General features: G+C 36.8%; 1 protein-coding gene and 1 long non-coding RNA gene across 4 annotated transcripts in view; one reads left to right on the top strand and one right to left on the bottom strand.

The window, feature by feature from the left end:
• The window catches only part of LOC123624282, a 169,510-nt gene extending 162,422 nt beyond the window's left edge, over positions 1 to 7,088 (bottom strand). Inside the window, exon 1 of the long non-coding RNA XR_006730100.1 lies at positions 6,980 to 7,088. This is a non-coding gene — a long non-coding RNA (uncharacterized LOC123624282). The remainder of the gene's footprint in view (positions 1 to 6,979) is intronic.
• An 811-nt stretch (positions 7,089 to 7,899) lies between these two features.
• Positions 7,900 to 27,418, top strand: part of EPHA5 (EPH receptor A5) — a 263,882-nt gene continuing 244,363 nt past the window's right edge. For 2 of the 3 annotated variants that reach the window (XM_045531916.1, XM_045531917.1), the window contains exon 1: positions 7,900 to 8,083. In XM_045531916.1, coding sequence (XP_045387872.1) covers positions 7,900 to 8,083 — 184 coding nt within the window. The remainder of the gene's footprint in view (positions 8,084 to 27,418) is intronic. The other variant, XM_045531915.1, reaches the window with a different exon arrangement.

The raw sequence follows: 27,418 nt of genomic DNA, 5'->3' as shown, positions 1-27,418 counted from the left end.
GAGGGCATTTTTATTTTGCCTTTTTTTGAAATTTTTGATTATTCTTTGTAAATGTGGAATAGCCTTTGATTTTAGGATGCAAATAATACTGGGAATATGTTTTGCAACTGTATAAGAGGAGGAAGACACTTTTCCCTAGACTTTTTGTTTCCTGTAAAAAATTAATATTTTAAATATGTATTTTCACAACTAACACATGCATCCATTTTCATATTTCATTTATTTTCATTTAATAACCGAATTAGTTTTAACAATAAGAATTATTGGTGGATTCCAAAGCACAGATTCTATTGGTGATTTATAATTCATGTTTAGGGCATTTATATATTTATTTATTTAGAAACAGGGTCTCATTCTATTGCCAGGCTAGAGTGCCATGGCATCATCATAGCTCACTGCAACCTCAAACTCTTGGGCTCCAGGATCCTCCTGCTTCAGCCTTCCAAGGAGCTGGGACTTCAGCTGCCCACCACCCTGCCTGGATAATTCTTCTATTTTTTGTAGAGACAGGGTCTCTTTCTTGCTCAGGCTGCTTTAGAACTCCTGACCTCAAACAATATTCCCACCTTGGCCTCCCAAAGTGCTAGGATTACAGGTGTAAGCCACCATGCCCAGCCTAGGCCCTTTACTGAATTATATTCTTCCTCCTCAGAGATCATCAGTACTGATGATTAAATATATTTTTAAATATCAAACAAAAAGGCCTGATAGTATCTTTAACGGAATCAGCCAATTTTGCTATAAAGCATCACTAACATTTTCATGTTACCTTATGTCCTTTTTTTCACTTCAAAATAATGATATATATCTGTTCTAGCCAAGTAGCTTTCTGTGTTTTAATAAAAGTTTATATTAATACATTTAACAAGCAGGAAACATGAAGGAAAAGGTATTATTTCAAAAAAAATACACTGAAACATGAGACAGACAACAGAAATCATCCCTCCCAGAATTTTTGTAATGCTTGGAAATGTGGATACAACACTGAAAATGATTAAGTCAAACAAGTAATTGCCCCTAACTGTTTTTAAAATAAGGGCAGAGGCTAATGGAAATAATTTTTGTTTTACTAATTTATGGTATTATTAATATAAGGCTACTCATTATCACCATCATTTTACTCTCCTCTGTCCCTCCCTTTCCTCCTCTTTCTTTTCATACCTTTCTTTTCCAGCTTTGTAAGTGTGTGTGTGTGTGTGTGTGTGTGTGTGTGTGTGTATGCATCAGTGCATACACATTTTTCTCTAGGATTTTCTGTTACGTATATTTTTCTCTTGTTATATAAACTATAAATGTTAATTGTAGAAAATGCAAAAATAAAAGGTAGAAAAATAAATGTAAAGTATCCCACCAGCCACATATAAATGACATTAATGATATAAAGCTTTCCAACCTTAAAAAGTTTGTCTCTTAATATGCCTTTATAATTTGATACTTTAGAGCTATCGTTTTACATACATAATATTCTTCCAAGCATTTAAATGGCTCCATGAACCATTCATTTATATATATATATGTATATATATATGTATATATATATGTATATCTCTACCATATACATACACTATAATATATTCACTTCTTATTGAAAATTAGAGTATTTCTGATTTATATCCATTAAAATACCACTATTTAATATTTTAGCCCATCTTAATTAATCTATTTGCTTAAATTTTTAAAAATATAATTGCTGGACGTAAAACTGCCTACATTTTAACGGCACTTGATGATATCGTGAAACCACCCTATAAAAGATGTTCCAGATTAACATCTCACCAACAGAGTATGTGAGTAAATGAGATTACCATTGCTAACTTTTGTCTAGAAGCCTGTTCCTTACACAATCGAAGTGGTATCAAAAGCCTGGTTACATAAGTACCACATTTTTATTTATGCCATTGAGAAAATTTATCAGTTTTCCCCCAGAAAACTATAGCTACTTATTGTAAAATATGTTCTTGTATAAATGGATTAGTTATATTTTTCAAGTCAGTATACACACTGAGTTTAATAAACAGCACTCTGAGATGAGAAATAATATTGCTTATTTTTCACAGATACCAGGAGATGGGTTAAAATAAGTGAAATTTTTACTCTCAATTCAATATTTTGGCTCTTCTGTGTATACTCTTCCTACTTTCTCAACACCAAGAATCCTTATTATTTCACTGTCCATATCGTCATCTGATGTCAGTTGTCCAAGATGCTGGATGCAAATAACAACCAAAGAACCTCCTGGCAAGTCAATTTGGCTTATCATAAACTACAGCAGACTTGGCCTCAAACTCTGCTGCAGCATCTGTAACCCTAGTACACTGATACAAGAATGATTACGGAAGAAACCACCACAATCAGCAACCACTGTGGTTCTTTGGCCCACTAATTTGAACGTCTTATTCCTTCTTCTTTACTACAAAACTTCCTATTAATAATCATAGACAGTGTGAGGACTTTATTCTTTTCTCAATATCGATAAAAAAGAAAAAAAATGGGTGCTGATTATGATACATATTTAATACTAAGCAATGTTTCTGATGAATAATACTTTAATGTATTAATAAAACAATTTATATATTTAAACCCTTATTAATTTATTAAAAATGCTATTAATTCATTTTTTAAATTAAACACCCATTTGATAACCGATTACATTTCAATATAATTTAATCTCACAGTAATATGTACAAATGTGGGTCATTAATAGAGAGAAAGGATTCTAATGAGATAGGAAACTGGTAGGCATTGCTTAACTGAATTGAAACAAAGTCTTAAAACAAAGTCTTGAACCATTCTGATCAAAACAGCATGCAAGTCAGGAGGTTTCCAACCACCCTGAACAAAACAAGACAGGGGGCAGGTCAAGTTCCAACCAGTTAGAACTAAGATGGCACATAAGGATAAATCAACAGCTTCTTGACCTTGCAGCTTCATTATACCCTTATTACCATAAAAGTTTCTAGGGAAAACTCCCACTCTCATCATGCACCTGATGCCATGACACTTCCAGTCTGATCACATTTAGTCAAAAGGAGGGTGTCATCCTAATTCCAGGAAAACACCTCCGTTTTCCAAGAAACAACATGAATATCCCTCCCCTTGTTTAGCCTATAATTAAGCCATTGCTTAAACAGAAGGACTAAAGGAACCACAGGGCAGTTCCCCTCCTCAAGGAGAATTAGACCCTTCTCTGTGGAGTCAATTTTTCTGTGCTTCTTGAATAAAACTCACTTTGCATTTACACTCTGGGCTAGTTACTGAATTCTTTGTTGTGTGAAGCCAAGGACCCCCCTGGACTTCAAGTGATTCCCAGCATTGGGAATTACTTTTCTGTGTCACTAGGACTTCAGGAAAAATGTTTAAGAAACCAAATAACACTGAACAAAAATTAAAATGTTTTTTTGTTTTATATTCATTAACATGTGACATGAAATAATAGAAATATTATAGTATTGGTTGTGAACTTCAAGAGCTATTGATCACTTATATTAGTCAGTATTTACCTTTGGGATCAAAATAATTAACATTACCATATATCTGTCCTTTTTGGCAAATTATGGATTTGAAAAATTAACCTCCTTAATCTTACAGTTTCATTGGGCTATCTTATAATTTCTCACCTGAAATCTACTGCAGGTTAAAATTTTGCTTTGCTTGTGGTTTTTTTTTTTTACCAAATTCCCCAAAGACATAATGTAGCTAATTAACAAAAGCATTTACAAGTATGTAAAAAATTTCTAAGATTGTATAACATTCTAGGGAAAATACTCATGAGTTTATGGAGTCTTATTTAGATTATTTTTATAAGATTGTTGCTTATGTTTACAGGGGCTATGTGACATCTGTTTGTGCCAATATTATCTGACTACAGACTTCAATCTTGTTTTCTTGATTTGGTCCACTGTCTTCATTGTACACAACAAACTGTGTGCGTGTTTTTATGTACATGAAATAGTCTTTTTCTCCAAGTAATGCTTATTTACGATCCTTGGTTTCTTGTTTTCTCCTATTCATTTATCAGACCTATACTATATTCTTTGTCTCATTGCTTTTGGATTTAAATGAACTTAAAAATTGGAGTATTTTATCTATTAATTGCTCCCACTCATCCAGAATTTTGGGTTGTCCTCTTCTGACCAACCTAGTTATTGAATTTATTCTTTACTTCAATTACATTAGTATTTTCTTGAATAGAGTTTGTACCATGGGTGAAAGTTCCCAGGTCTTACCAGTTGTGAGACTATTCAGGTTACCTAACCTTACTCCTCAGTTTTCTCATCATTAACATGGGGGCAATAATTGCACCATTATCAGAGCCAAAGTGTTAGCATGAAATAAAATGGTTAATATAAAAACATCACAAAATGCTTCACATACAACATACAACTTTTTATAAGAGTAGTAAACTTTCAAGTTGCCTTATCAAGGTTACTATGAATATCCTTCTTTCATGAAAGCTTAGTAATAAAGCCACATATAAGCTGAGATCTTAGGGGACACCAGCTACTTTCATCTTTTGAAGGCATAGCAGTCATCCCCAAAATTGAGAAACACAAACAATACTGCATCCAAATCAATACTGATGTTGTAACCTTATGTGGTACAAAGCAATAAGTATGAAAGAAAAAAAAACAAATCTAGTTTTCATGTAACATCATGGTTCAATGTAAGTGTGCTAAGGTTATTAACATGCCAAGAAATCAACACATGGCCCATTGTAAGATCTCCTTTGAGTCTGATGCCCAAGTCAAACCACCATCATTGCCTTCTCTGATTAACCCTCTTTAGACCAAAAAGGACTTTTATTGCTATCACTGGGACTTCATTTTACAGCTGTTCATTCTTTCAAATATATTAAATATTATTAAATTATGAGAAAAATGACTGCTATTTAAGGTGGAAAATACAAAAAATTTTGCATTCTGGAATCTCAGCCACTCTGTAAGTTAGCAATCTTAGGAGATCACACAAGATGACCACAGTGACCAGTGTCCCAGGTTTTCTTTGATATACCTGGTTTAAATTCTGTCTCTCTGTCCCTTAATACATACACTTTATAGTTAGATCATCTTTCGAGTTTTTGTTTCAGAAAATATTGGCATTGTCTAATTTATTTTCATAAATCACAAGTTATGAATGCTTTGAGAAGGAGAATCCAGTCACTTTTTTTTTTTTTAAAGGAATCAAGCTTGAATGCCTGACTCTCCTTGGACACTGGGTAGGATTTAGATGAGAGGAATGTGTGTGTGTGGTGGGATGGGGGGTAGGGGGTTTAAATATTTTTGTGGATGGGGTTTCTGTTGAATGGAATGACAGGCATAAAAATCAGAGAGGCATGAGGCAATTTAGAGGAACACTGAATATATAATTTTAGCGTGTAATAAAATAGAAAATTTGTTTAAACACTTTGTAGTAGAAGGCTTTAAAGGCTAAAGAAATCGTGTTATTTTTGTAGTCAATAGTAAATAATTAGAGATAGATGAGTAGGTTAGTAAGGTAGAAATGCCAAGACTATGAAAAAGAAGGGAGCTTGAAAATCATCTTCTCCAAATCCCACATTTTATTGATTATGATACTGAGGCCTATAGAGGTAAATCAACGAGCTCAAACCCCATTAAAGGCTTATGTCTCGTATTAGTTTTATCATGTATTTTTAGACTCTAGGTATCTTACTTGATATTCTGTCTAAACATTTTTAAGTAAATCAACTATAAATGGGGGGAGCTTACATTCTGAATGGTCTTCAAATAGAAACATAAATTTTAACTTTCCATCTCACTGTAAAGCTTTTTGCCAAACTGAAAGACTGATTCACTGCCATTCCTCTAAATTTGCTTCATCCATTTGGAGCACATTATAATAGAAAGACTCTTGGTGCCAAAACATTTCAGGAAAAAAAAAAAAGCAAAGATGAGCTTCCACCTCTTTACAAAACTGCACCACTGTTGCTTTATTCCTTCATCTTTATTGCAAATATTTAAACAAAAAGCAAATGTCATCAGCTAAAGATTGTGAGAAACTTATTCTGAAGACAAACATGATTCTAGATATGTGAAAACTGGTGAGCAGACTCACCTTTATTAGGTGTGAACAGAAGCCCAATTTTTACAGTGGTTACTATACCAAATTAAATGAGATACCTTTCTTCTAAAAATCACACTTTTTTGCAGGTGTTTTCTTTGTAGTTTTTTTTTTCCTTTATTGATGCCAGTAAAGTAAAATTGCCCTTCAGATACATCTCGTTGAAAGAATGAAGGAGTAAATTGAGGGAAAATATCAAAGCAAAGAAGACAGAATTGAGGTAAAGCACAGAAAGTTAATTGTCTTAAGCTGTTTTCCCCTAATTACTTGCAAGCCTCTGGATGCAACAGGACAAAATCAATTAAAATAATTAATTTTTAAAGCCCTGAAATCATATGACTTATGCTGATCTCACTAGACTTAATCACACGTGTCTGCATATCATACAATTTCTTAAAAATATTTTATCAATGAAATACATGAATTAAATCATCACCTCTTAAAATACCCTGCACACTGCAAACCTCAACAGCCAAATTCTCTGACTCCCTGAAATCTCAAACGGAACTACCGCCTGGACATTGAGGTATCTATAATTTACTTCTGAAGACAGTGTTGAGCGATCATCCCATTGCAATCACCCGGAGGTGGAAGAGCGGAAAGGGTTAGCAGCAGTGAGCGAGGCGGGTGTTTAGGAAACCGGCCACGGACCAGCGGCAGAGCCTGCGAACGCGCGGCTACGTGACGACAGGGCTGTTGATGCCACCAGCCTGTGAGGGGCAGCAGGCAACATGCCACACGAAGGCACCCGCTCCTCTCGCGGCTCCGGCTGAGCCACGGCTGATTTCCCCTCCGCCTCCCGGGAACCCCGGTCCTTGCCAACGTCGTCGGGAGACTTCTTCGCCCTCATTCTCCGGGGAGGAAGACGCGCCTTTCCCGGAGACCGCCAGGCGACACTCACCGCGGCAGCCCCCGGATTCCTGCCCTCCGTGGGGGTGTGACTTCGCCGAAGCGACTCACGCTCACAGCGGCTTCTCGCTGGCGGGGCTGCGAGCGGCAGAGGGCGGGGGAGCTGGGGAGGGGCGGAGGGGAGGAGGGGGCGGCGCGGGGCGGCGAGGCCGCGGAGACGCCGGAGCTCCAGACGCAGCAGGAGCGCGCCGCGGCGGTGCAGCCGCAACCTCGCCCCGGCAGCTGCGCACACGCCGCCGCCTCGGCCAGCAGCGGACGCCGCGGCAGCTCCCGGGCCGCCTCGGCCGCGCTCCGCGCTCCCGCCCGCCGCCGCCGGCACCTCCCTCTCCCCGCTCCGCCCGCAGCTATTTCTGTCAGCTTCTTTGAACTCTCCGGATTTGGGCCTCGGCTCGACGCTCTCCTGGGTTTTCCTCCTCACATTTTCCCCAACTTCTCTTCGTCTATCCTTACACACCCCGCTTTTTCCTCATCTTTTGAATTGGGGATTCCGTCTTAAGATGACTCGTCTTCCTTACCCTCGTCCACTTCAGCACTGAGGACTGAAAAGGCACCTTTACCTTTCCGCCAGCGGCATTTAAAAATTCTCAATCCTTCAAAAGTCTGAAGAGGCTTGAGCCTTAGCAGGAGCCGGGCTCGAGACCCCGTGGACACCGTCGAGCCCAGTCCGGGACTGCACTGGCAGCCAGAACGAGGATTTCGCTGAACCCGCCGCAGGGGCGGGCGACAGGGGCCAGAAGCAAACTTCGGCTGTCGCGGCGGGTCGGTGCTTCCCGCATTCGGAGGAGCCGCGCGCCGGCAGGCGTGGGACCCCGCGGGGGACGAGGAGGAGCCCCGAGTCTCCCCCGCCTTCTCCGCGAGGCCGAGGCAGCGGACTGAGGCGCGCGGGACAGCAGCGGCAGAGGAGCCTAGAAGATGCGGGGCTCGGGGCCCCGGGGTGCGGGACGCCGGCGGCCCCCGGGCTGCGGCGGCGGCGGCACCTCCAGCACCCCCGCGTCCCTAGCCGGCTGCTACTCCGCACCCCGCAGGGCCCCCCTCTGGACGTGCCTTCTCCTGTGCGCCGCGCTCCGGACCCTCCTGGCCAGCCCCAGCAACGAAGGTGAGGGGGTGCGGGCGGGGACCGCGGCGACCCAGGGCAGAGGGGCCAGGCGGGGCCTGGACGCGCGGGGTCTGGACGCCGCTCCTGCGGGACTGCAGCTCACTTCTCATCTCGAATTGGTATCTGTCGGCCTCCCGCGCTGGCCTTTGCGCCCCGTGTCTGCTGTCGCCGGCCGCATTGTTCGGGGAGCGCCGCGCGAGGACCGCGCGTGGGAACCGAGCCCCGCGCGGGGCGTTGGGTGCGGCTGGGTCTCACTTCGGGCGCGCGAGGAAGTGCCATTTGGGGTGGAAAGAGTGGAAACTGTTTGAAGCCAAGCAACGGGGATCTCGAGAGCCGTGGGGCTTTTAGAACCCGTTATTTGAGGCCGGTGATGGGGAGAGTTGTGGGGGTGGCGGGATGCTTTTATTTTGGGGGAAAGTGCCTGCCGGGAGCTGTTATTTAGGGCATCGCCAGCTGCTATTCTGGGGTGGGTGGAAGGGGAAGGGCGAAGGACAGAAGGCGCCCCGCGCTGCTGAGTGTCCTCCTTCTTGGGGGGGTTCACTGTCACACTCGGGCTAAGGTGGAAGGGGCAGAGGTGGGATGTCGCGGGACGAGGGGCGGGGTGCGGCGAGTGGCGCCGTTGGGAAGTTGCCGCTGGAACCAGCCAGGGCTCGTCCCCGAGATGGAAGAGACCTGCCTCGGCAGGCGCCGGATCCTGGAGTACCCAGCCCGCTCCCCGTCCCCAGCCCCGTGTCCCGGACCCAGAGGACGGTCCCCACCTTCCCCTGGGCGAGCAGGGCAGCACCTGTGTTACTGTCGTTGCTCCGGAGCGGCGCTCAGCCCCTCGGCCCGCGCCCTGGCCCCGCGTCCCCGGCCTCCGAGTCCCTTCCGGCCGCGCTCGGGTCTCGGCTCCGGGGCGCGTTTCTCGCGGGGGAGGAGGAGAGCAGCATTTCAGATTCCAGGCAGGGCTACTAGGGGGGCTGTCAGCTCCACCACAGAGACCTCGAAAACCTCACCCCGGTGGCTAGAAGGCTGAGGTTCCCATTTGGAGCTGTGCAGGCAACGCGCGAGGCTTAGAACCTTGGAGAAATTCCTTGCACTCCCGGGGCACGGGACGCTGGTCCGGACACCAGCGGTGGAGTCGTGTGTGTCCCCGTGACTCGCAGGGGTCGAGATCGGGCCGAGCTGCTGCCCCGGCCCCCCGGGAGCCCCGTGCAAGCGGGCAGATAGAGACCCCTCCCAAGCCCGCGAACTTTCTCTCTCTTGAACCCCTAACTCTGATTAAAGGATTATGCATGTCTATCAATATCTGTCTATCTATACATATCGATGTAATCTCCCAAGGTTAAGCCAAGAAATTTGCATTTTCCCTTTCCCATAAAGTTGACAAAGTGTTTTCTGGAGGCACAGGCCTTTTATTAACATATTTTGTTCAATTCATTCTGTTGGAAGTCTAGAGGATTAGAACAGGGTGAAAGGTCCTTTTATTAACTGTCTTATTCCGCCGAAAGGGGCATACTGGTTTGGATTTAAAGAGGTTTAACAGTAATATAACTCATCCTTTCGTGTTTCCGTTATAGCAATCTTTTTTTCTGCAGGTGTGATGGGGAGGAGGACTTAGGGATGAAAGGGAGTCACCCTTGGTTAGAAAATGGGAAGAAATGACTTCTCAGGGTGGGTGACGTTAAGGGGGAACAAGGGCCAGGTCTGAGCCTGGAGGAAGAGGCAGAAGGAAATGGAAGGTAGAGAGGGAAATAGCCCTAGTCTCCTAGGGTGTCCGAGGCAGAGCTTGAGTCTGTGGAACGTCGCCTGGTTTGTATTACAGATTTAACGCCCACAGATTGTGTTGTTTTACCTTAGTTTAGTCCATCACGCAGCAAAACTTGGGCTACACTAAGATGGGGGTTGGAGGGGATCCAACCAAAAAGGAGCGGTACTTTACTACTTGGTGCTCTGAAGACAGCAAGAATAAAAGCGTGCCTGCTGTTTGGGGCACGTTTTGTCACATGTAACTGTTATACATAATTAGAAATGAAGTCTTATTAATGTCTGTGGCATTATTAACTCATTACATCTCTGCCCAGCTTATTTTCCTATCTTTTCACTTAGTATCATCCCGGAGCTTTATTTCTGTTCTTGGGTGAAATGTGCATTCTTTTCCTTTTCTTTCCCCATGCTATAAATCGAGAGCAAAATATATTAAAACATTTCTAACAGTCTATTTTTAAATTTATTTAGGAATTAAGATTAGAGTTTTCAGTTTTATTTATTTATTTATTTATTTCCTGGAGGGATTTTGGAATGTCAGGAGCACAAAGATTTGATGTAGATGCTGAATTAATTAGTAACTTGCGGTCATCTAATTTGCTTTCTGCAACCTATAGATGCTTAGTGATTTCCCAGACTATCCTGTATACATACATTATATATGTGTATAATATGAATACTCCCATTATGGGGGGGGGAAGTGTAGAGGCAGATAGAAATAATCGTGAGTGTACATTCATAACTGGTATTGTAGTTATTTTTAAATTTAGCTGTGTTTTAGAGATAAATAAGCAGAATTGAAGAGAAAAACCAAGCATAAATCTAAAATCTTGAATTGATGTGAAATTTATTTATTTAGAGTGTTAGAACATGTTGGATAGTAGACAATAAGGAAAATTTACTCTCTGTTCTGAATTCTAAGCAATTTATAAGATACATATATCTTTAGTTGTTTTATTGTATTATGCATAAACTAAATGTGGAAGAAACCTTTGATCTACAGTGTGGTACACAAAACTTTTTATTATAAAAGAATTCACAGACTTATTTAGCAATAGACATCTCAGATTGATCAAGGAGGACAAATATTAGCAAGTGTATCAACAAGTGGAAATTTTAGTAAATTTAATAAGTGAAGAGGGCATGTCCACTGTTACGAATTTTGGAGGTGGCCCTGAACTTATTCAGTAACTGCCACTTTTTGCTATCTGGAGATATATTTGTAAACAAGCATTATTTGACAAGTGCTTTTCACAGCAGGGATTCTTGGCCAATTACTGCTGAAAAGCTCTGCATTGAAAATGATTCACCAGCAGTGAATCAAGCTTAATTCATTGAAGCTACAGTCAGTAATGTTCCAGTAAAGTGTTTCTGACAGTTGTCAGCAGTTTGTATTTGAAAAGTCCAGTTTCTTATCTCTGAATGTTTTGTATGTTTGAGAAAGTGGATGGAAGGGCACTGGGAAAGGAACACATAGTGGTGGAAAAAAAGCTAAACTGCTTGAAAAAACATTCATAAAATTGTAAATGTTTTAATTGGAAAGAGAAGAGGAAAAAAAGTTTGTTTTAGGGGTTTTCTTGGTTTACAATAGGACCAGGCCCATAAAACAGATTGGAGGACATAATAGATTTGTAAAACTAAATGGCTTTATTTTGTGGCCTTGTCAAACTGTTGTAATTCATTTCCTTTTAGATAAATGGGCAGGACCCCACAAAAAAAGGACAGTAAAATCATTTCCTCACCAGGACACTACTGAACAAAAAAAGAGAGCCATTAGCCCCATTTAAATCATAGATTGTTGGAACTACAAGGGAACTTGAAGAGTTTGGCTTTTTGCTTAATAAACCATGAAAAGAGGGGTGCAGAGTCTTGACATTTTAAGCTTTTTTTGAGGTAGACAAAGATCTTCTTGGGTGTCAGCGAGACAGATAAGAAGATTTCATTTCCTCATATAAGACAGAGAAGAGGGTGGGCAATTCCTGCATTTACAATGATTTCTCCTTGATTGGAAATATTTTTGTTGTAATATCATCATTTGGAAATACCATTAATTCTTTATTCCAATCCACATAGGATATAGTTGGTATGGAAATAGGGTTCACTTTTTATACTTAGAAAAGCATTAATTACCATTACATATTTATATTATTTATATTAGTATTATGTTCTACAAAATGTGGCCATTTAAAATGTGTGGTTTTTGTATCTTTACATAAAACATCAAAATGAAATGATGTAGCTATTTATAGACAAGCATTCCCAAACTATTAAATTAAATATTTTGTTCAGTATTGGTTGCTACTGTTGTGAAAATGATTGTGCTTTAGTTATTTCTAGTACACTTTTGTTGATTGACTCTATCACTTTAATCTCCTTTGTTTGGAGTACTTTTTAATTTATTTGCTTTAATGGCTACTTTGTTTCTCTTTCATTTGGAAGAAACCCCTCTACTTTTGACTGTAAAAATAGAGTGTAACGTGCATAATTATATTAACCAACTATAGGTATTTTTCCTTTTATGAGTCAAATTAAATGCTCTTTTTTTAAAAAGAATATACTGTTCATATTTTGAAGAAGTAAATACTGTAAAAAGTATTGGCAACCCCCTAAAACATTTTTTTTTCTATTTAAATTAGCAGATATATTCCACTTTACTATGGAATAGTTTGAATTTATGTTAGTAGTGGTACCTAATTATTTAAAGATTGCTACAGCATTTTTAACACATTTGAAGTAGTTTAACAGTGGTTTTCAGAAAGCATCAAAATTAATTGACGTTTAAATATCAAGGCTTGCTTATTAATCATTAAAAATTGATTTTAGTAGTTGCCTTTTCTTTTTCTTTTAATAAAATGTGAATTGTGTGTATAAAGCAATATAAGAGCTAAAAACGTAAATGGTTACCTTAGAGAGTCAGAGTGTTTCTTGTTGTTCTAGTATCTTTGGTCAATATAATCTCACTGGGAACAGAATGGATCCTACTAAGATATGCTCTACTGAGTAAATACATATTTAGTTATTTTATGAAAATTTTATGTAATCAATAGGATAATAGCATAAATAGGGATTTCTTCAAAGGAGTTAGTCTAGTCCATCGTATACATATACATACCTAATGGAGTAGTTAATTGACATTAAAAAATTTATCATATATTCTATCCCACTCTAATAGTACACATATGTTTCTATGGGTGTATATTAAGGTAGACAAAAAGCAAAATGAGTTGTAAAGGCGTTATATACACATATTGAAATGGTTCATAATTTTTAGAAATCTAAAATAATTAGTAATACATATCTTTAGGATAATGAAAATATGTTTATTCAGTGAAATGCATTTAATGCAGGAAAAAGATTAATAACAAGAGTTTTCTGATGTATTAATAATTTTTTAAAGCACTATAAAGAAATTGGAAAACTGGAAGATTTGACAGTTACTCTGAAAATCTTGCCTGAGTTATTGGTTCCATATAAAATGTCCATTTCAAAATATATATGCTCCATTTCAAGTATTTGATTTTGAACTTCCAAAACAGCATGGATACTTAGGAGAGTCTCCCTTTATTTTATGTTTATGTTAGTTTCTGACTTTTCAGACATATGTTTATTCAGAGTTCATTAAATAGATTTTAATGTGTTTGAACAAGGCAAAAATGGATTGCACTGTAAGAATTTTAAATATAAATTTTGACCAATAGATTATTTGTGGTAATCTGTTAACATATGCAAGATGTCCTTGTAATGAAGAACTTCATATACAATAGTAGGACCACTGATTGTAAATTATATTGAGAAATAGTTATTTACAAATCAAGTTACAAATAGTGGCACAGGTATTCTTGAGTATTAAAACTTGATTGGAATTTGCATCTTTCTTTTGACACTATAGATTTCACATAGAGAGGAATTATTCATTGCAATTATTTGTATCACATAAAATTATAACAAATTTAAAATTCATATTATAACAATAGAAAATATTTAATTGTTTAAACATCCTTCTTAATTTCATAAAAAATAGAAATTTTAAAATGTTCAATTTTTAAATTATCATCTTAAAAAATAGTTACCTTATATAATCAGTGCAAAGCAAAATAAATAAATACAAAGAAAAACTGCCATAGATACATAAAATTGGAATTATGTCTGGTGAAATGTATGGTAATTGAATGTCTTGATCTTTTTCATTTCTTAAAAGCTCAAATTTTTATCTAGCATCCCTAATGAGAATCCAGATGTTACAAAGTCATAAAACTGTAATTTAGTAGGTGCCCCACTTGGAGTTTTTGATAACTTTGTGGTTTAGTGTGATGACATTTATTAACTGCCATTTTAAGTTTAGTATAATATTTTAAAATTATTTTTTATTTTTAGCAATTTAGAGAAACCATAAGGAATCATTTCTACTATTTAAAAATTGCCTGAAAACCCTCCAAAAAATTGTGTGTGACTTTTGCCTCTAGAGTTCCACTTAATTGTATTCCAGTTTAAAAAAAAGAAACCTAGTGTATTCTGTTCATAATTAAACTTTTCTGTAGCTGTCCTTTTCCCATAGAGTTTGTAGTCTTTAGTCTCTGATCAGCTTATATGCCATTTTATTAATATCAATTATATTATTTCTTAAGGAAGGAGGAGAGTATAACAAAATTTTGTTGAACGAAAGTATAGCCTAGGTTACACCTTCTTTCCTCTGTGTCCCTCAGTACTCAGTGTTCATGGTTTTAATTGTGCATTTATTAAGCAGAGTGCAGTAACTTAGCTCGGAAGTCAGTGTTTGCACCCAAGGATGTGTTTTGGGGTATGTGGAAAGGTTGTGGTAAGGATGGAATAAAGAGTGGTGAGGGATGTCAAGGTGGTATCACTACAAACTTGATATTAACAAAAGTGTTTAAGTTTTATTTTTATCCTTTTTTAAAAAAAAATCACATTTACACACCCATATTCTAATATTATATTTGTTTTACTATGACTCTGCTGATATAAACCCCAGCCTAATGAGAAAAATAACTCTTTAGATCATTTTGTTTCATGCATTTATTTTTTTTCCTTCTATTTCTCTGTAAGATCTACTGTTTTGTTGAATCATGCCAAACATTTGTGGCGTTAGACACCCCACAGATTAAATAATTGGGATTAAAATGTCTGTGATAATTCTGTTTTAGTTGCTGGACTATTGCCCAGGCCATCTTATCCATCCATCAAGCTTGTCTTAAGTTCTAAATAAACTAAGCCCACAACTCTGTTAAGTAAATAATTCCAGTAAAAAAAAAAAAAAAAATCAAAGAGCCAAAACCTAAGGGTTGAATATTTTGCATATGGTTTATGAGAAAATGTTCCCACTTGGAAACATGTTTCAGGCTAAGTATTGGAAGATTTAGAGAAAATACAGTCTGTTCTTTTACTCAGAGATGGGTACTGTCTTTTTCCTCTTATAATAATTTCCCATTCTTATTTTCATTTGTTAGGTCTCCCTCCCTTCCTTTCTCTCTCTTTTCTTTCCTCCTTCTATCCCCCACAAAGTGAAAACAAGTTAGGAGAGTAACAGCACCTACCTGTTAGGTTCCAACACCGCAAAGGAAGTCATGATTTCAAATTGGATGCTAAGAAAATGTAGTCTTCTTGTAAATAAATCATGAGACTTAGTCCCTAAAGGTAGATCGTGTCAAACCTGGTCATACTTTTTTACTTAATTAATAAATCAGAAGTATAAGAGTTTAAGAGGTCTCTGTCAGTTTTGCCTTTCTTGTAAGATACCTCACTTACTTACTTTGCACTGGCTGTACCTTTCCTTTCCAGGATGCTTGTTAATGTATTTTCAGTGGAAAGACAAACTCAGCAGGCAGATCTGGCTGGGCTGGCACCAGTTCAGCCCAGCAGCCCACAGCAGGAGCTTGCTCTGAAAGCCAAGGTCTAGCTTTCACCCAAAGCCCTGGCCTTGTGTGCTAACAGGAAAGGTGAGGCAGAATGCCATGTTGTAGAAGGTGGCAGTGGACTCTCTTCTCAGGAGTTCCATGCTAGGCAGTGTAGTGATGCTGTAATGAGTCTCCTGAAAGGGGATACAACCACCTTTTCTGAGATAGAAAATACTTGAAAACGGCTGTGTCTGAAGGATTTTAACCATGTCCAGTTTCAAGCATGGTATTTCATTTCTCTAGATGGGAGGGGGTAACAACAACGGCAACAAAGTACCTTAATTTTGCAGATTTGAAGTCACTGTTTTTGATTTGAAAAAAAACAGTGAAACAAAGTAAGCAAAGAATTAGGTGCTATGGAATTACAGAAAAACAAATAAAAACTGTTTTTTTTTAATCCAATTGTTTTGGATTACAAAGTAAACACATTTTTGTTTTTGTTAGACTCCAACACTTACTAACTTTAAAGTCTGTGAATACACACACCTGTATACAATAATCATAGCTAATGTTCATTATTGATTTACTATGTGTGTGACATTGTTCTAAGTAGCTTACAGGTGTATTATTTTATTTTCCTCAAAACAAGCCTTGCAAAAATTCGTATGGAGTCGTGGAGATATTTCTTCTCATGCCTACTCATAGCTCCATTTTTTTTTTTTTTTCCTTCTCATTTAACACTTGATCAACTGCTGGTCATTGTGCTCTTAACACATAAATAACCATCCCCCACTTAACATCTTCCCTCTTCGTTGTCCAGAGCCCCACTAGCACAAGGAGAGATCTTCTTGTACCCATTTCCTCCTTTTCATTTTAGGGCATGTATGCTTTACCTTTTCAATTTGTTTCTGTTACTCTAGTCTATAAACAATTCAGTTCCAAATCCCTAGCCAAGACTAGACTCTAGATATAATTTTGCATACCCAAAATCCCATTAAGAAATTCACCTTTAAAAAGTGCTATCTATTGCTTATCACTACTCCTTGCTCTATTAAAAGCAGAGGAGAGCTTTGAAAATATAATTTTATCCTAACTTGTGACATATTTTGTTTTTTAGGCAGCAGTACTTCTCCTAATAAGAGAGGGGGCTGAATGATTCTGTGGAAAATGTATACACCTTTCATCTCCTATCCAAGCCAATCCCTTGGGGGCTTTTTCCATCTTTATATACAGAGTTATATCAAATATTTTATAATCATTTTAAGGTAGTTTATATTATGAAAGTGTATTATTTCACGTGAATCTCATAAAAAAAACCCTATAGGCTAGATTAGAGAAAGATCATTGTTATAAATGAAGGAACTGAAATGAGACAGTTTGCTCTACTAAAAAATCAGAACTAGTTTCAAAGCCACAGTCTTATGACTGCAGAGTCAGTGCAACACTCTGGAGGTAGGATAGCAGAGTGGTACGAACACAGGCTCTGGAGCCTGTTTCAACCACTTAGAACTCTGCCACCTTGGGCAAGCTAGAAAACCTCTCCATGCCTATGTTTTCTTGCCTATAAAGTGGGATTATTATGACAATATGATTTAGAGTTGTAAAGATTGAGTTCACATCAATAAAGTGCCTCATAAAAGTTCTATCTATAGTAAGTGTATGTGTTAAGTATTGCATGTGCTAAAAAAGTAGTGAGGGTTGGCATTCTGACATTTAGCAAGGTCTAATTTTCTACATTAGCGAGCGCTGTCTAATATTTATTGTAAATGGAAATACCAAAAGAAAACCACTTGACTTCAGTTCAACAACTCAAGCAGCCCTTACTTACTCCTTAGGTAAAAACCCTTCAATGGCCCTCCAGTACCCTCCTCATAAAATCTAAACTCCTTGAGCCGAGTACAAAGTTTTCAGTGATTTTCTTCTGGTCTACCTCTGCTGCCAGTTCTCCTTCCCTGCACGCCAGGCTCCTGTGGTGAGCTCCTCTCAGTGCAGTTGGATACCCTGAGCTCAGTCAGATACACTCACCTTCTTCCTTCACCTCAATAATTTGATCTTTTTGCCTAGACTGATTTCCCAAGATTGTGTGCCCAGTTTTATTCCAGGTGTCATCTTTCACACTGAGATGGAATTGTGTTTTTACTTGTCTGTACATTTCTGATCTTGATTAGAATAGAAATCCCTGTAAAAAGTGAAGGTTAACCAGGGAAAATATTCTCTTCTGAACTGAGAATTCACCACTAACAGAGATAGTATGATTTGCCAACCAAAGCAAGTTCAATCAAAAATACTGGCAGTGAAATATCTTTTTTTTTGCATATATATGAAAAGCATCAATATGAAGAAAGCTTTGCCTGTCTGTAAACTCATTGAGAGCCAGCTCCCAAGCTTGGTACTCCATATGGAGCATCAGTGAAGTATATTATACTCTGTAAATTTATGCCTAAAGCATAAATGTTATTAAATAACTTCTTTGTTTTTTTAAAGTTATTGATTTTAACCACACCTAGTCTCACCTCATTACTGTGTTGCTGGTGGAGCCAACATAGCTCTTTTCCTAAATCCATAACTAATAGAGTTTAGAGTCTCTGGTATTGTAGAGTCTCTTCTAAACTGAGAAGTTGCCAACTAAAAGATTTTATGATTTGCCGACCAAAGTAAGTTAATACCAAGAAATTTTTTGTCAGTAGAATACTTTATTTTAGATTTACCAAAAGTATCAATGAAAAGAAAGTTTTACAGAGATAAGCAAGCTGCTAGAAAGCAATTAGTAGATATGCTGCGGTTACTATCTCTTTTTAATTTAATCAATGGCTTTTTCCCCCCCACTTTCTTATGATAAATTCTCAGAATTCATATAACTTGAGCCACTATCAGCCAACATAAAATAAAGTTTTTACATTCAGCATGACTTAATTTTACCTTCATAAAAACAATTAATATAAAACATCTGTTTCTAAATGGTTTAAATTTCTTGGGAGTGGATGGATTTACTCTTTCATTTGTTCTAGATTTCCTGGATTATTTTGACGGTCACTTACTTTATGAAGTACTTTAGATTTACGACTTCGTAGGAATTCTTAATATTGCAGAGAAAATAGCATAAAAATGGATGCTCTCAACCCTGTGAATAGAATAGCACTAAAACATAGATATATATGGGATCAAGTTTAAATTTAAAATGTATGATAAATAACTTTTTAAGTATAGTTTGGTTAGTGTCTGGTTAGTGTGCTTAATTAACTGTATCTCCAGAAAAAAATTATTTACTCTAAAATAACAACAAATACAGCAAAAATATCAGAGGGTTAATATTGGATTCTAGTCAGCTGTAAGAATTCTTTGAACTGAATCTTTCTTTAGATGGGAGGGATAAAAATGATAATTGCTATGAAAACTATCATCACATAAGCCCCTTTAATTCTTACAACAACTCAGTGAGATTGATATTGTTCCAGTTTACAGAGGGAAATTGAGTTTGGGAAAAGTTCAGTAATTTGCACTAGGTCAGAGAACACATAAATTGACAGGGTAAGAATCGAGTGTGTTTGATGCTGGTGCTCGTGATTTTACCCCACTTTGCTAGAAATTACATTTATCTAAATGTACTAGTATTATGATTTGTACTTTATGAATATCATCTTTGAAATAAGAAATAATGTTTTATAAAAATTGTATAAGAAAATTCATAGGAAAATCAACTAACATAAAAATAAAATAAATATTTGAATGGGGAGACATGGAAAACTCATATCAAGACAATCTCCCTATCATCAATGCTAAAGTAATTGAATAGAAAACTTAAGTATAAGCTTTGAGTTACACAACACTCATTTCCTGGTAGAAAATCTGTCAGTTCATCAGGAAACTGACTTTTTTTTTTTTTTTTTTTTTTCTGAGTCTAGAGTTTGAGAGGACCTGGTCATAGTAGTGTTTTTGTTTAAATGATGCCATGAACAATATTCTTAATTTTCACAATATACGAAACTGATTTTCATCTGATAAGTTCTTATATAAATAGTTCCTGTAGAAAGCCAAATACATAATGTTAGCAGTGGTTTCAAACTTTTTTTTTTTTTTCTTGAGCAGTAGAAACTCTTTGATTTCATTCAAAAGAAATCACTGTGGAAGCACAATACGTAAAACTGATAACAATAGTTATTTGGTTTCCTGGCTGTGTTTTTCCCTCCTTCCCTTTATTTGCCTATGCCTCTGAGACCCCATTTTTAGAACGTCTGGGCCACTGTAAGCTCAGTTTGAAAACCACTGTGTTAAAATATAAAAGGAATGTTGTATAGAAGATCAGTGTGATAGAATACTGTCTTGGAGCTTTCTAAAAATTTACCTATAAAACAAATTATTAAGTTATTAAGTATGAAATGTCCAATTGCCTTACGTACTAAGTTTGACAGTTGGTCTCTCTGACATTTCACTTTGACACTTCTTATTTTATTTTTGTTGTGAAGGTACATCCTCTGTCTTGCAGATGCACATTTTGTCTTGTGGTTATCTTTCAAATTTATTTTAGAGCAATTTTTGTGAAACCATGAATAACAAAAATTGGTGTTATTTTCGAATATGAGTTCTGTCCTAGAACCAGTTCATCACAGACAGCTCAAAATATCAATGAAGTATTTGGGAAGGATGTGGCTAATGAATGCACAGTACATCGATGGTTTGAGAAGTTTCGTTCTGATGATTTTAATCTTGAAATTGAGCCATGTGGGCGACCTGAGACCAAGGTGGATAATGATGAGCTGAAATCCATAGTGGAAGCGAATCCATCTCAATTAATACATGAATTAGCAGCAAGGTTTGACGTTACTATTCCAACAATATTGGACCATTTGAAACAAATGGGCAAAGTAAAGAAGCTGGATAGATGGGTTCCACATGAATTAAAGGAGTGTCAGAAGATAAATCGTCTTGAAGCTTGCCTTTCTTCGCTGTCATGACATAAAGGTGAACCATTTCTATACCATATTGTTACATATGATGAAAAACAGGTTCTTTTTGACAATCGCAAGCATTTGGCACAATGGTTGATGAAGTTGAAGTGCCAAAACATAGCCCAAAACTGAATATTCATATAAAAAGCTAATGGTGTTTTGATGGTTTGACACTGGGATTATCCACTACAGCTTCATGAAACCTGGTCAATTGATTACAGCAGATGTCTGCTGCAACCAGTTGGGTGAAATGATGAGGATGCTTGCAATTAAGCAGCTGAAATCAGTCAATAGAGACAGGCCAATCCTCTTGCAAGACAACATTCAATCATGTGTCGCACAAACAATGCTGTTCAACCTGCAGAGGCTGGATTTGGAAACTCTCTGTCATCCACCGTATTCATCAGACCTTGCACCAACTGCATACCACTTTTTCCAGGCTTTGGACCACTTCTGGGAAGGAAAAATATTTCATTCTAAAGAAGCTGTGGAAAACACCTTTCCTGGTTTCATTACCAGTTGCTCCTTAGGCTTCTTCACTGCTGGCATGAACAAGGTACTGTTAAGATGGCAAAACTGTATTGATAGTTTGGGTGTATAGTTTGATTAATTATAATTCTTCTTAAGTTATAATAAACTACACTTTTGATTCAAAATTGGACATTTCATATTTAATGATCTAATATAATATGTGATAAATTTTAATGATTCCTAACCCAGAAGTGCTCATCAGAACCAACTTCAAAACATTGTTAAATATACCATGTCTGGACTTAGGAATCCAGTTTTAGAATGTCCATAGATGACTCTGATCTTTATCCTTGTTGAAGAGCCCTTGCTTAGAACACCAGGCACTTAAAGTGAGATGTGTGGACTGGTATTGGTGCCAGTCTGCAATGATACCGATATAAACATTGAGAGTTAGCTTTTAGAAACCATTATTGCAATTTGACATTGACACAAAATCCAGCTGTGTGAAAGGTAGATTCACCTCATTGAACCAGGGCATAGACTGCTTCTAATATTGTCTAATTAGTTAGTATAAGAATCATGTGGGCCAGTCGGGGCAGAGGTACTTTGTAAAATTCAGTCTCCTAGGCTTCACGTAATATACTGATTTTGTAGGTTTCAGAAGGAGCCAATGGATTTACATTTTTTAAAAGTACTTTAGCTGATTCCAATGTGGATGATAAGAAACACCAAATTAAAAAAAAACACTGAGTATTTATTTGCATACGTATTACTTATATGTGATTAACATTCAGAAAATGCTATATAGGTATTTTTAGTTATTAATCTTTAAAAGGAGAATATGAAAATGTTCTAAGGCTAAAGGTGATATAGATGATTATCAGATAACATTATGTAAAATAAAGAAATACAATATATTAACAGTTGTAAAAACAAATGTCAAAGTGCAAAAAAGTTCTAAATATGGTTTTATATATAATCGATGATATAACCATTGATTTCAAAACTGATCTTCAAGAAATATGCTTTGATTAATATTTCCCCTTTACTCTCCCAGTTAATCTTAAACTCATTTTGAAAGTGTATATACAGATACATGTATGTTTGTGTGTGCATGTGTGTATGTGTATGTATCTATATATCCCTAAATGCCAAATGTTAACTCAGATAATTATACCCTAAGAGAGTTTGACTCAGGAGATATAGATGGATTATTTCACAGGTAATAAAAATTTGAACAAGTTTCTACTCTCTGGGCCAAGCAATTGGAAGGCTGCAGAATCAGCAGGATACTTCCTGTTTTATTCACTGATGTATCCCGAGGGCTTAGAACAATTCTTGGCACTTAAGTAGATACTCAATAAATATTTGCTAAATCAATGAACCCTTCTTGTAGGTGTTATATTCCATAGAAGTGGAACAAAAGTTAAGTCCATAAGTTGGACTTTTTTCTCAGTTTTTTATATATTATCTGTATCATATAGGATTATATTAGGTTATAAATAATAGAAAAAGAAAACCTGTCGAACAGTGCCTTAAAAAATAGGTTTTTTTAAATGCAAAAGAAAGAAGTTTGAGAGTAAATATGTGGTGGCTTGGGTTCTGTGGCTTAATGATGTTAAGAGAGGAATCTTTGTGATTTTCTTGGCCTTGCTCTCATGCTTATTGCCTTATGGTTACGAAAATCTTGATCCCTCTGCCGGTATGACATCCAATTCAGAACAAGAAAAATGGAAAGAGAAGAGCCAAGAACCATGTCAGCTGCATTATTTCTTTAGTTAGGACAACAACAAAACTTTCCCAGAAACTGGTGAGCAGATTTCTGTTTATATCTCATTGACCAGACCTATGCAATAAGGCCACCAGATTCAATGAAGCTAAGATAATAGAAACATGATTATCATTATTTGCAAAGACCAGTTATAATTCATTGTCTGGCAAGGCACATATTGCCACTCCAAAGAAAAGTGAGATTCTGATACCAAGAAAGGATAAATGATGTCTGTAGACAATAGGCATAAAATAGTGTCTGCTACAAATACGCAGAAAAATGAAAGTACTTTCATTTTACTTTATTTCCTTTTTTTCTTTTCCATTGTAACCTTTGTAAAAAGACAGATAGCCAACTAACATGCTTATTTTTTGACCAAAAACAGATTAGAGGCACTAGGTTAACTATGCAAAAATAATTACTACTACATCAATCTTACACCCAGTTAGTATATAAAAATTACTATATTTTAATAGACTGATTTAAAAAATACTTTCCTGCTGTTATGAATGCTGGTATCCATTTTGAGATGGATAATTAGATCTTGGTTACTAAAAGGATTATATTCAGCCACCTGAAATTATTTAGCACAATACTTGTTATACTTTGTTAGTACTTCTGTCTGTATTGCTTTATATTTTGACTAGTTTTCAATGACAAAACATTATCCAAAGATTTTTTGCAATATCATTTTTAAAAAATTTAAATAACAAAGAGTCATTATGTAGGGTTTACCTTAGAATTAAATTTCAACTAAGCTGCAAGAACTAAGCTGCAATAGACTGACATAAAAATAATGACTCAAGTTGTCGGCAAAAATTCGAGTCATTTCTCATTTTACAAAAAGGGCTGCTATCACCTAATTGTTTTCTTATTTTTGGTGAATGCCATCACCTTAAAATACAGACTGTGAGCAAGTTTCCCTCTGTTTTAGTGTGTATCCTTCTGTTTTAGTGTATGTTCACATCTAATCATCATTTATCCTACCCTGAAGGCTGGAAAGCTAGCAATTATATAGATTGTTTTGAAGTTTGACACATTTCAGTCAAACATTAGGGCTATTTAGGGACTGGGGTAAGTATTAATTCAAAACAAAGAATCAACTTTTCATACATTTTACATTCTATTCTAAAATAGTAGTTTTTAATATGTTTTTTGGCTTTTAAGGAAAAAGCATACTTGGACAAATACATGCCCTATTTTGCCCCAGTTAGCAGCTTAAAGCATAATGAATAACAAAATAAAAAATTAAGAAATGAAAGTTCAGTATTATTTTGTTGCTTACCCTTTTGCTTTCTAGAATCTTATAACTTACTGTTGGAAATTTAATACTGAATTGTGATTTCCCCAGGAAAAACTAATGTCTGTTATATTTACATTAATATATCTGAACATTTCCATCTTTACAATACAATTGAGCATTGTGATGTTGGCTTCTGTAACATACTATTCAAAGTTCATTGATTTAATAAAATTCATTGATACATAGGAGTTAAGAGTTTCAAAGGAATGGGCCTTTGTAATCAGCAAGCTGGACATGGGGGCGAGTGTAATATAGAAGCAAAAGAAAGAACTTTGGAGTTAGATAGACTTAGATTTAGATTCCAGCTGTGTGTTATTAGCTCTGGGACCCTGGGCCATTGCCTTATTTAGCTTTTCTCAACTTCAATTTCCTTATCTGTAAAGTGGGGAAAATAACATACTAAAGGATCATTGTTATGATTAAGTGATATAATGTATATTAAGGACAGACACATACAATTTTATTAGTCTTTTTACTGATGTTACAGGTATGAGAATTGAGGCCCTCAAAGTAAAATCATTTTCTCAAGGTCACATAGTAGCAAACCAGAACCATAGCACTGAGTATTAGAGTATTACGTGCAATGAAACATTCTCAAAGTGAATTATGTATGAATAAGCATATTTATTACAAGAGTTGAGGACTTATAATATTTTATTTTTGAAAGGAACAACTTCATATATTATCTATATACATGGTGGTGTGGAAATAAGCAGTTATTAAATGAGAGTATTCTGTGATTTGAAGATTGTCAAGCTTCTTAAGTCATCTAACATTGACTTTTCTCTTTAGAATAAAAACAGTACGTAAAATTTGACAAGTATGGTTACTCCACCTGACAAGGTAACCACTGAAAACCATATGGTATTGCTCTTTTCATGCAATATGTCCTGTGAATGTAGCTGACTGTTAATTAGTTATAATGTAGCTGTCAGTGGATTTCTGTGTTAGCTTTGCCTAAACACTTTGTACAGACCAACCAGTGGATGCTAATTCTGAATTTCTTTTGCCATCTTTTTGGATTTATATTTCTAGACTGTATTAACAATTCAAAATCTTTAGTATACATTTCTGATTGATTTTTGCTTTCATCATAGTTGTATGCTTTGTGGTATGAATATGCTACTGCTTAATTTTTGCAGAGCAGTGCCTAAAGCTTCTTTGTTGATGATGATGAAAAATATTTTGGAACAAAATAAACAATGAAGAAACAAAAAGAAAAATATGGACAAAGATGAAAGTAATTTGAAGCAAAATAATTAAAAGCCCTGGTTTTTCCTTTACAGTCAACAATTCAGCATAATATATTAAGATTGACAGGGATAACAAAAATCATCTCTTTTAGAAATAACTTCAGAGATAGATAATCTGGGAGTTTAAGTGACTCCATTGTGAATGTCATTGGAATTGTGTGAATAGAATTTTGGAGGTATCAAGACATGATGGAAGGAGAATAAGTTCTGGAATGAGAGAGATGAGTTTGCCTTCAAGCTCTGCCACTTAGAAGCTGTAATCCATTAGGATCTGTTCCTCTTCAAATAAGAGCAAATCACTTCCCCACTAGATTAAGAAACAAAATCGAGTTTTCCCACATAAATGCAAGTCCTAAGAGAAGCAAGTTTCTAGTTAAAGGATTACCAACTGTGTGATACAATTTGGAGCCAGATACTTCCCATCCTTTCACTCTGCCAACCTTAATCTGTAGGCTTTGCTCTCCTGCTGATTCTACTTATTTTCTTTAGATGGCTGTGTCAGTTCCAGGAAATACATCCATACCCAGAAACTTCGAAGGCAATCAGGAGTTTTCATTATTAATGTTTTCTACCCAAAATCCTTTCCCTTTGCAGATCCCCTTCACAGCTTATTGGACAAAACTGAATCAATAGTGAGACCACATAGTTGGAAGTGAAATAAGTTTACTGTTGCTAAAATGTGAAAAAGAAAGGAAAGAAAAAGCTTGAATGAAACTTGAGAAGAAAATAGGGACTAACCCTGGAAGGACTTATATTAAAACAATAAGATGCAGTTATAAGGTTGAAGTGGGGAGGCACAACATGATCATATTGGTGACTTAGAAAGATCTCTCTGAAAGCACTATTTTGAATAAATTGTCAGGGATCATGCTTTTCTACTGAGAAACCAGCTAGGAGATGGTTCAAGTGAAAAATTATGGCAAGGATTTGGCTGGACTGGTTATACTGTGGAATGAAACAGAGCAGGCAGTGTACAGAGTTATATTTAGGATATATTTAGAATCAGTGGGATTTGGTCGGTGATTCAATGTAGGGGTAAAGGTGAAGGAAGACAAGAGTGACTGTTGTATCTGGGTAGAATAACTAGTTCTGTGGCACTGCCCTCACTGAAATGGGGAACATGGGGGGAAGGTTTTTTTCTTTTATAGGGAAGATACTTTGTTCATTTTGTAATGGGCTGAATTTGGGGATGACTGCATGCCATGCATGTGTTAATAATCAGCAGGAAGTTTTATAAATTGATAAAAATTTGAGAAGAGAAAAATGAACAATATATATGAATTTGTAGGATCATTAACATTTAGATTGTAAATGAAGACTTGGAAGTTCATGGGCTCCTTTAGAAGGGTCCTTATATAGAGTTATATGCCAATATTGTCTTTAAAACCAACCAACCAGCAAACAAAAAATAAATATGGTAGCCATTCTCCATTCTTAATATTCTGATTCAGTATGTATGGACTGGCACCAAGACTTCTAGTTATTTCAGAAAGCTTCTTTTTTACTTTGATGTTAAATCCCAATCAAAAGTCATTGGAATAGTGTGAAAAGTGAAGACAGTTTACAAAAATGCTACATTGATCAAAACCAGGGTTTACAAATGGCAGATTTCAGTTAGGGTTGGTACAGATGAGTAGCTTATAAAGGAAACAAGAAGAAATAGCCAGAATGGTAGAAGACAACCACAGAAATAAGTTGTCACTGAAGATAAAAGGTGAGAGAGGGTTTGTCCTTGGGGGTCACGGTCAAATGCTGCCAACAAATTAAGGCAATAAGGCAAATTAAGAACTCAGACCTACATGATTATCACTGGTGAGCTTGGGAATAGAAGTATTGGTAGAATAGTCAGGGTTGAAGCCAGATTATAATGGGTTAGGTAAGGAATAAGGAGAATGTGAGGATATAAATAGGGGTGTTGGCAACTCATTCAGTAACTTGAGTTATGAAAAAAGACAGAGATAAGATATTCACTAGATGAAATGTGAAGTTTATT

This window comes from Lemur catta, chromosome 19 (assembly GCF_020740605.2).
Source record: "Lemur catta isolate mLemCat1 chromosome 19, mLemCat1.pri, whole genome shotgun sequence".
Lineage (NCBI taxonomy): Eukaryota > Metazoa > Chordata > Mammalia > Primates > Lemuridae > Lemur > Lemur catta.
This window is presented reverse-complemented; position numbering and strand designations above follow the sequence as displayed.